Source organism: Atta colombica, unplaced genomic scaffold (assembly GCF_001594045.1).
Source record: "Atta colombica isolate Treedump-2 unplaced genomic scaffold, Acol1.0 scaffold120, whole genome shotgun sequence".
Classification (NCBI taxonomy): domain Eukaryota; kingdom Metazoa; phylum Arthropoda; class Insecta; order Hymenoptera; family Formicidae; genus Atta; species Atta colombica.
Genome location: NW_017259207.1, coordinates 325,614 through 336,757, shown reverse-complemented (window position 1 = coordinate 336,757; position 11,144 = coordinate 325,614). Strand labels below are relative to the sequence as shown.

General features: G+C 33.0%; 1 protein-coding gene across 1 annotated transcript in view; it reads left to right on the top strand.

The window, feature by feature from the left end:
- Nucleotides 1-3,591: 3,591 nt before the first annotated feature.
- LOC108694584 (calmodulin-like) overlaps nucleotides 3,592-11,144 on the top strand; it is a 100,682-nt gene continuing 93,129 nt past the window's right edge. The window contains exon 1 of the mRNA XM_018204162.1: nucleotides 3,592-4,398. Within this exon, the coding sequence (XP_018059651.1) occupies nucleotides 4,396-4,398 (3 nt within the window). The 5' untranslated portion in view covers nucleotides 3,592-4,395. The remainder of the gene's footprint in view (nucleotides 4,399-11,144) is intronic.

Here is an 11,144-nt window from a genome sequence, read left to right as displayed (position 1 = left end):
TGCGTCCTTTTGCAGTTGAGGATAAGAGTCATTCGCTCCTGAAGCAAGGGTTTGAGAGTCAACGCTTCGTGTTGAAAGCTATGTAGAATGATATTTAATATTATGTATAGCAGAAACAATGCGTTATTTTTCAAACTTTTTGTTAATAATTTTTTAACAAAGGACGACCGCGGGCTAAAATCTTTTGAAGGTCACTCGGGGTCATGACCTTGATAACACATGTTAAGGTTAAGATTATCGAAAGATGGTCCGTTATACTGTAATACATTAAACTTTAAAACTTTTTCTTAAATGTAAATTTCATTTTAACGGAATTATAGCTGCTTAAATTTCGAAGTTCATAACGTTATGAACGTTTATTCCAACCAAATATACTCTTTTAATATATTATTTAAAACTATGTCATGAGTTTTCAAAATTCATCAAACATTACAATTCGAGTATAGTATAAATTGTATCTTTTATTACAATTATAATTAATAATTTTCTATATAAGCAAATTAGCTGCAAAATTTTTTTACAAAGATACATTTTTTTTTTCATTATTTTCTTTCATTATATTCTTTTCATTATATACAAAATTCCTAATTTTTATACTTGGATCATTTTTCTATTAACGTTATGATATTATAACTTTAAATTTGAATTTTTAAAACTATTCTATTGAACAATAATAATTTAAAACAAATTTTGTTTGCGCAATTAATTAAAAAAAAATTCATTCTTTCTTTCTGTCGCAGAAGATTCTATCGCGTTTCTTATATTGCGACTTGAATTATGCTTTTCGTAGAGAGAATTATTTGGATAAGGCTAAGCAGCAAAGTGTCACAAGAGATTCGCAAAAATCGCATGTATTGCGCGAATTAGCTGATCGTTAACGCGCCGCGATTTTTCCGCGATGAATTCGCAAAGAAAGTTGTGCAAGCACGGCGAGGAAGGTCGACCGGCTATTGTTGAAAAACGGTCGAGAGCTGAGCCATTCTTGACATTAAACGTGATTTGACGCGGGCGCGGGGTTTTTCGAAACGAAAGAAACGGGACGTGCGCATCGTGCCGATATAGCCACGACGTCGTTGATAAAAGCGGCCCGCGTGTTAGAAAACAATGCCAATACGGATAATGACGGCCGCCCACATGAGTGTTGCAGTAAATATGGACAGGACGCGATGATGGAAACAAAGAAATATTCTCCACAAAAGCTTTTAGACACTTGGAAATTACAAGAACTCTGCCCAAACGTAGATTCATCGTACTGCATCTTCATTTATCGCGCAAATAATAATTTATATGATAATAATTAATCACGTATAAATAGTTCATAATAATTTATATGATATCCCAAGGAATGCGAGCTTCATATCCTAGTTTGGATTTTCAATTCATTTCATTCAATCCTAGAATGATATTAAATGATGCAGTGTTGCTTGATACATAAATTTTATGTTCGAAAAAGTCGCTCCTAATTAATATAACACAATATTTTTATACATTTCACATTCTTAACCCTTTATTATCTCGTGAGGTGTCCAAAATACTCCCCATTTTATAAATTTGCTAAATGTATGAATGCTATTTAAACGCATTATTATTATACATATTTAGTGTAAATTATTTCAATTTAAAATTATTTCTTTTTATTTATTTTTATCTAAAGGTATAAGAATATTATCAATTTTTATTAAACGTAAGTCATCAAAGAAAACAATAAAAATTGAGATATAATGTTAGTGTCAGAAATCCCATAAGAGTAATTACATTAAAAACAATATTAAGTAAAATAGACTAAGAAGTGTTTATGAAAAACCACATATATCAATGTAAAACCAATAATAATAGACAAAATATTTATAATTTAGACTTTTATAAACATAAATAATTTAATTATTAATTAAAAAAGAAAGAAAGAATAAATAGACTGTCAATCTTGAAATAATTAATGTGTATAGTCCAAAGTCTTTTAAATACTGTAGTAATATAATTGCATATTTTATTCTTTTCTATGCATCATCACATCAGTCAGAGTACAGAGTTTTTTCTCATATTCACATATCGGTTTTTTTTACACGTGCAGTATGGGATGGTCATTCTGCTCTTTTTATAGTTACAGTATAGCTTCTTGCTGAAGATAGACTATGTCTTAAACCATTTGCATGTCAAATGTACGATAGCGTTCTAGAGTTAACTTTTTTTTGCGATCGATCTTAGTAGATTAATTTTCAGTTTCACACTTAATATAGCCAGTCGCTAACGAAGGTAATATCCTCGAGGTTGTCTAAGGAAGTTGATTTCTGTAGAAGTCCGTTAATTGCCAGTTTTAACTGACAATTCGATAACGCTCGATTTCGGCCGGTCATCATTAATCATTTGAAATCCTTTAGCCTCTAAATTCACGGGAATGTTCGGCCTACTTAACAGGGATATCACCCTTAACAGCAAATTTACAAATAAGGATTATTTTAGATTGATAGGATAAAGGACTGAACAGGGAAAGCCTATAGTGCGGATTAATTCGAAGAAGAAGAATATATTTGGCTATATTTCTTTTTCTTAGAACACATACAGCGGAACTAACGATTGATTGGCGACATATCGGAAATGCCAATTTTAAATATGTTTGGCAAATTGATGCATTCTCGTGAATAAAAACTCGATGGATTATTTTCTATATATGCACAAAGTATATTGCTCGCGTAACAGTTCCGCAAAATCTTTCAATCTTTCGATTTCACGGCGATTTCTCGTGCTTCACTTCTCTTCGCGAAACGAAAAACCATGAATTCCATTCAGTCGAATTTAATCAATAATTTCATGTACCACTGCCCGAAGCTCATAGCGATTTATCAATTTGAAAATCAAACACGATATCATGTGGCAATCTAAATATAAATCAAATTCATTCTAACGTTTTTCTTTTTCCTGCGGGAATGACATCGACGGTATCTACCTGAACGGTTTTTTGAATCATGTCAAATTCATGACGGTACAATTTCTCCGATAATATCTACAAAAACATTCATCGACCTAACCAACCTGTAACACGTGTAAACCTATTGGGAAAGATGAAGAGAAATGGAGAGAAAAAAAAATAAAGTGGGAGAAGGAGGGGATGCGAAAATGCGGAACGGAATAACCGGAGTCGCATTGAGCGCGAAAATCTACGAGGTTTACCAGCAACTAGTGGCGTCGAAATTCCGAATTTCCAAGCTCCTGAGAGGACTCTACAACCCTCTTGTAACTCACTCTTGTACCCCTTCTTCGTGGAACAGAGACGGAGATAAAGATATAGAAAAACAGAAAAAGAGAGAGAGAGAGAGAGAGAGAGAGAGAGAGAAAGGGGGAGAGAGATAGAAGATCTCGTTTCCCCATTTTCCACGAGAGAATCCTCCCTCTCACATCTCATACCCACCCTCTCTTTCTCTCTCTCGCTCTCTCTCTCTCTTTCCCCATCGCTCCCTCTTCCTCCCCCCTTCCATATCTCGCACGCCGCGTTCCTCTCGCGCGCTCGCGCGTTCTTCGGCCTCTGGAGCGAGTCGCAGCATCCGTTGGACCGTTCCGGACTTCAGTCCACGTCGAGAACGCGCCACTGTCGGGACCTCTAGGAGTGAGAGCTACCCGGAAGCTCGCGACCGACGTCGCGTGCACAACATTATCATCACTCTGTATCCATCGACAATTCATCGTTCAAAACTATGACATCGTGATCTCTCGGACAAGGGATATCCGAAGATAAAGAGAAAAAAGCGAGAGTCGTTCACAAAAGCCTCATCATTGCGCATCACGTGTAGCATACTAAACTTACGGATAACAATTATCCAAGAGCGACGCGCGAGCACAAATTCTTCGGCGTGTCAGTTAATCTACCATTAATACAAATAGTTGATCAACGCTGGTACCAGTCTTGCTTCGTTTGGTACCGCGCGAAGTGTGATTGAATCCAGAGAAGTCGTGAAGTTCCCGCAAGATACAGAGGTTGGTGGACGGGGTTAGTCGGCTTAAAGTTCATCAGCGGTGTTTCTGTACGGAATTCTCCATTCGATAACGAGACGTGACGTGAACGAATCCCACTGGATGCCCTAAGGGCTCGGGAAATCGTCCCCGGATCAGCCGGTCACCAGTTCTGATGCCGACACGTGCTAAGCGCGATCGTTGAGGGTGCGACGGTGCGCAGCTGAAGAGCAGAGCCACGAGGGCCCGCCGGAAGAGCTGAAGAAGAGGGATCTCGGGTCAGGCGACTGCCGGGAGTTGTTGCCCAGTCCCGGCGAGGGGGCGGACATCGGGCCCGGATGCTCGCGAAGACAAGACGCCGGAAGCGCTGCCACGTTGGAAGGGAAAATATTGACGGCCGTCAACAAGTTCCTTACAACGTCCCCTTTGGTTAACAAGGTCAAGTTGCTGATGGTGAGTCTTACTTTCTTGTTCCCTATTTCTCTCCCTCTTTATGCCTTTCTCTTTCTCTTTCTCTCTATCTCCTTCTCTTTCTCTCTCTCTCTCTCTCTCTCCCTCTTTCTCTCGTAGACACATACCGAGAATGTCTGCGCGGCCACTGACTCGGCCCCCGTCTAGTTTCCCGCTTTCTCAACGTAGGAGGACATATATGCTTCGACTTTGCTTTGAATGCAGTTAGTTCGCAGTTGTCGCACGACACTCGTCGCGATTGTACCTTTCCGCCTCCGGGAAGTTTCAGGGTAACGATGTTCGCCGTTACTGCGAGGAAGGTACAAGATATCGACATGATTCCGATTTCTAATTGACGGGGAAAATTGGTTTTTGAAGTTTAGTTTCATCCGCGTCAGTTTCCTCCCTGCGCGAGAGAACGTGAGCTAAATTTCTAATATAATTAAGAAATAGAATACCCTGAATTTTTCATCGCGCTTGGACGACGCTTGGATTACCCTTCGCGAGTTTTGTCTCTCGGGTGTGTTCATAAAAATCGAAGTTGTGGCTTGCAGTATAATACAACTAATAGTGTACAGGGCTCCCCCCCCTCCCCCAATTTTCTATACGTTTTGGCAGTATGTTCTGTGAGCTGAAATAAAAAAATGTCATAAGCATAGATCTTTATAAATACTTTATTAAAAAGTTATAAGAAAAATAAATATAAAACGTGTAAAAAATAAAATTTTACGTTTTAAGTTTGCATTTAAATTCCATTCTTTAATACAAATTTGATTGAATGTAATTTTGGATTTATTTATTTTTTTTTGAGTTAGAGTAGAAGAAATAACCTTTCTATGAAGATTTCCTCTATCCTCGCAAAAAAGATGACAAATTCAAAATTACATCGATGTCAAGCTTGTACTGACATGAGCAGACGGCAATTTGAAATGCAAACTTACATAAAAATGTTTTTACATATTTTATATTTTTGTTGTAACTTTTTAAAACTTTTTAAAACTTTTTAATAACACCAAAAAAAGAAATATTTAATTTTAAGATATTAAAATGTTTTATACTTATCTCTTTTTTTTTTAAATTTAAAGACGTTTTAATTTTAAATTTTTTTCAATAATTAAAACACTATGTATTTGGATTTAAAACACTAAACTAAAACGTTTAAAATGGAAATATCTTTTACTATTAATATTTTTTGCAAAAATGTTTTAAATATAAACATTTTAAACACTGCACTTTTTATACGGTGAAAGCATTTAAAAATCTATGTTTATATATATATTTTTTTATCTTTATTTTATAGAACATACTATCAGAGTTTGTACGGAAAACTGATTACTTTGTTTATATATAATATAATAAATTATATAATTTTGTTAAAATTATATTATTATATACATAAATATCATATATATATATATATATATAATACATATACATATATATATTATACGTTTATTCATCGACATGTTGCTTCGGAAGCTTAACTATCCCTGCTTCTCATCGTCGTGGAGTGCTTGACAGGTCATGAAGCATAATTGTCGATCCACTTTACACCACTGATCGTATCGGCATGGTATTGTCACTCGAATGTTTGTCACCCAATACCTATTTATTTTATAACGATGATTTAATTTTAGAAACTCTTGCCGCGAAAATGAAAACTCTTTGAATCCAGACAGAAGTGCCATAAGTAATTTATCGTGATAAATTCGATAAAATTTGTGAACGGAATAATTATTTAGAAATTACTTAATGTGCTTCCAGCGTTTTATTAATTTCTGAATGTTAATTAATTATCTCAATTAGATTCTAATAGATTTAACCAGAAATCTGATAGATTCAATCAGAATTCTGGATCATTTATTTTTCACCAGAATTCCAATGAATTCATCCAAATATTTTTCTCCGTGAATGATTGCGCATACGATAATTAAGACATGACATAGGTAATAGGGAATTTTTGCAACACCATTTATCCAGATATGGTTAATGCTATTGTCAGGTTATCTTCTTCTTAACAACTAATTAAGAAAAGACTAATGTGACTAGCATTCACCTGGATTCACATTATTGCAAAAACTTCCTAATATATCACAGCGCAGCGGGGATAACTTATGAAATAATTGTATCAATTATGCGTAAAGCTTTTCAACTTTGACCAACTTTTGTGAATTAACTTGCATTTTGACATTATTATTTGCAACGGTATGCTCGCGAGCAAACAATAATTGCTAGGATAACTCCTGGAAGAAAAGCATTATGGTCCCGAACGACTATGGGATGTCTTGGAAATTATGCTGTACATTACGATTGTATCCTTCGCTATTGTGTTATACTTTCTGTTCGCGAGAGATTTTCTTTCCAAATTTTCTACGTTTCTTATGCAGTACTTTGAAAGCGTTTTACATAAATTCGAAGAAATTTCCTAGTTTAATTTAGCATCAACCATCGAACTGCTTAGCATTAAGAAAGACACTTAACTTTTAACGTTTATGTTAATATGTACCATTCCACTTTTCGTTAATAATTTACTTACCGAATTTCGAGGAACTTTGGATGCACACCTGCGCTCATACTTCGTTAGATGCTTTCAAAGGATAAAATTGTTTCCTGCCATGAACGAAGCGATCCGTAAAAATGTCTTAATTGGCAGAATTGTCCTTTGTACAATGGAAGATAAAATATTTACTTAGCTATATACATATAGAACGTCAGAATATTATTCGTTTTTTTCGATTTTAAATATATACGAAGTTTGATTCTACGCTGAAAGTCATAATTAAAATTAATGTTGCGCGAATATTACGAATGAGATTTCCATTCCATTTTTTATTTACGATGTGTGCGCACGTCACGCTAAAATAATGTGTAATTAACTACGTGCGTATTCGTTTTACACGCAATTATGCCGCCGACGATCAGTGATGCGTGATACGCGTGTCTCCCACCATGCCATTGTAATCCGAAATGAAAGCCCGATTGCATGAGCTAGGTACACCCATTTTTTTTTCGATAAATCAATTATCCATTCATAATAGCCTATTGATTGAGCCAGATATAACTAAGTAATGAATGTGGATGGAAAAGAGGATAAAATTGGTGGTACAGATTGCGATGCCATGTATAAAGATAAAAAGAAAATCTTTATGTGTCATACAAAACACGCTCATTTCTCACTTTCATTGTTTGATATACAATCAAAACATTGGGATGTATCCATGGAATCGCAAAATGCGAATAAGAATATGAATACGTAAAGAATGGTTTTACTGAAAGTATCTAAAAAATTATAATTATACAGATTTAAAAATAATTGTGTTGGATTATCAAATTTATAATTATGTAAAATAATTGTAATGTAATGTACGCTTAATATGGTTGAATGTCAAAACTTTCAGCATACTTGAGTTTTTACATAATTAATTATTTTGATGGTTCATGAACGAATTCAGAAGAGCATATTTGAAACACGCTCGTTTCTCTCCCTCATTATTGATATACAACAAATATTATGGTGTATCTATGGAATCGCAAAACGAAGAGGGAAAAAATGTTTTGCTGAAGTATCTAAAAATTTAACTGGATAACAGATTTGGAAATAATTTTGTTGGCTTGTCAAAATAATTATATAAGACGTTCAGTCTGGTTATTTGAATGTTAATTAAATATTTTTTAGCATTAGCTCGTTTTATAGCATAGCTCATTATGCTTGAGTTTTCTAATTATTTGAATGATTCCCTGAGCGTATCCAGGGAATTAAGGAATATTCAATAACCTAAATATTGCAACACAATGGCAAAACACATTTTTTACTCTCGTTATTAATACAATTAAAATATTAAGGTGTATTCATGAAATCGCAAAATGAAAAAATACATGAGAAAAATGGTTTGGCAAAGTATCTAAAAATTTGTAATTAAATCTAAAAATTTTGTTAGATTATAAATAATTATATGAGACATTCAATTTGCAGATTGCTTAAATGTTTATTAAAAACTTTACAATTATTGCTCATTATGTTTGAGTCTTCTATATAATTGTTTTGATAGTCCATGAGTGTCTCCAGAGAAAGGTTTAGATTATCCGAATAGCATAGCTTTTATATTAATTCACAGCGATATTATTGTGAATCCTGAAGATGTATTAATTCGCTTTGGAAAAAAGATCGTCGCATAATTTAATTTTGTAAATTTTATTGAATAATCTTTGCTTTATTCATTATTCTTTTTTTTTTTTATTTAACTTTAGCTTAATATTACATTTTTAATAATATCTAGCAATGTTTCTTATACAGAAGGTATGAGATCTCTTTTTATGTTCTTTTTTCTGAACTTTTTTAAATTTTTTTTCTTAAAAAAATGATAATGAATATTTTGTATACATATAATAATAATAATAATAGCAATATTAAAGAACTACATATTTCGTTTTTAATAACTGTATATGTGACTATACTTTTTTTTAGAAAAAAAAAATTATGTATGATTTAATATTTTTTAAATTTAATATTTTTTCTATTCGAAATAAAAAATTCTAAAATATAAAAAAAAGAATTCATTAATGTAATAAATCGCTGTTTTATAATAATAGAATTGAATTAACACCCATTCTCAAATCCTACATCCGTGTAATGATCCAAAATTATCTTCAGATCTATTTCTATCTACACAGAGAAAATAATGTACTTGAATTCGAAAATATTTGTGTTTATTTTATTAAAATAATAATTTTATTTTGATTTTTTGAATCAAAATTTTGTTTAATCTCAAAAATTTTTTTAGTTTGAATGCAATCAGTTACATTTCTTAATTTAAAGAATCGATTTATTCTATGAGTATTTCAATGACTACATTTATTAAACTTATAATCTTATTCTCTGTGTAAATATCTAAATTTTTAGATATTTTATTAAAATCGTTCTTTTCATGTAATCATGTACTCCAAGGTTCACAAATCTAATAGCAAACCAACATCATGTCCAAATATATAACGAAAACTTGATAGTCTTTCTGTCAGAAAGATGTGCATTTCCGTTGGTTGCCGGTGAAGTAGTAGCTGTCAGTATTATGTCAGACGAACGAGCATATCTCCTGAGAATGATCGCGTGACCACTGCATTAGAATCGAGTCTCGGGAGTGCTCTTCATGCGAGCATCATTCAGGTTTTTGCGCATGAGAGAGATATTCCGAATGTTTCGGACACATGCCGAAATAAGATCGCCGTTTGCCGCGCATTAGCATTAACCGCGAAATCATTACTGCGAACGCGTCGATTAGAGAGTTCAAAGTGAGAGTGGCTCGGTCGATACTGCCTGTGGTGACGGAGCCTCGATATTCGCCACTCGATGTAACGGAATGCTCTTTCGCATCCTCCCCTAGAAATATTTAATTAACCTTAATTAAAATAGCGAAGTGAATTAACGCGTGTAGTTTTTGATATACATTCAGGCGCGTTCGCCTGCTATTGTTCGGCATCACTCATTGAAATGCGTCATCTGTATTCCCGTACAAATTAAGGATTTACTTTTCGTTAATAAATCGTTGTGTAAGAATACAGATATAAAAGAATGAATAAAGGATCATTTATGCTGACCGTAAATTGTTAACTTATTACCGTAACCTGTAAAGTTCAACACAATAATTACAATGTTTGTTTTTAATGATTTACCGGATGCATATAACTTATGTGTTATTAAAATTAACTCAAATTTAACCTTTATGGTAAGTGACAATTTATAAATCTGCGTAAATCATTATATTGAACTTACATCATAAGTTAACTTATATAGCTAGCAAATAATTCTTAAAATAAGGAATAACGATTTCAACCTATCAGAAACTGTATATTCCAGTGTATCCAATTTCTGACAGGTTGAAATCGTTATTCTAAAGAAAATAAATTTTTTATTCCTTCTATTGTATCTGCACTTTTATACGACGATTTATCATCGAGAAGTTTTCTTCTCTAATTATTTTCTCTAATTATTTTCTTCGTGAGTTACATCTAAGAGACGTCAAAGCGAAACTCGTGTTCGTTACATCTCAACACAGAAAGGATGATTTTGTTGAAATATATAAAAATTTAACTAGATACAGATCTCAAAATAATTGTGTTGCAACACCAAAATAATTATATAACACGCTCAAGCTAGTTGCTAGAATGTCAAAACTTTTTACAGCATTGCTCATCATGCTTGAGATTCTTATGTAATGATTTTGATGATTCAACAAAATTATTTTCAGATCTGTATCTAGTGCAATTTTTAGTACTTCAGTGAAATTGTTTCTTCTGTGAAGATTTCTGGCAAAATTAGAAAAATTTCTCACGCATGCAGAATCACTCTTGGCTTTTTATTTCAATATTGAGATTTATAGAAAGTTAATTCTATTATATGTATTTAGCTAGAAATGGCATGTATACAAAAGAAAGTTTTGAAAGGATCTAAAAATTTAACTTTAGAAATAGATTTAAAAATAATTTTGTTGGACCATCAAAATAATTATATAGGAAGCTTAAAATGATTGCTAGATGTCAAAAGTTTTTGCAACATTGTTCATCTTGCTTAAACATTCAACATAATTATTTTGATGGTCTAACAAAATTATTTTCAGATCTGTATTCAGCTAAATTTTTAGATACTTCAATAAATGAAAATACAGACAATTAAGCCTAAATTTACAGTAATTGGAGCGATTATATTAACATATATTTCTCAATACTACATATATATAACAAATACTGTATTTGAT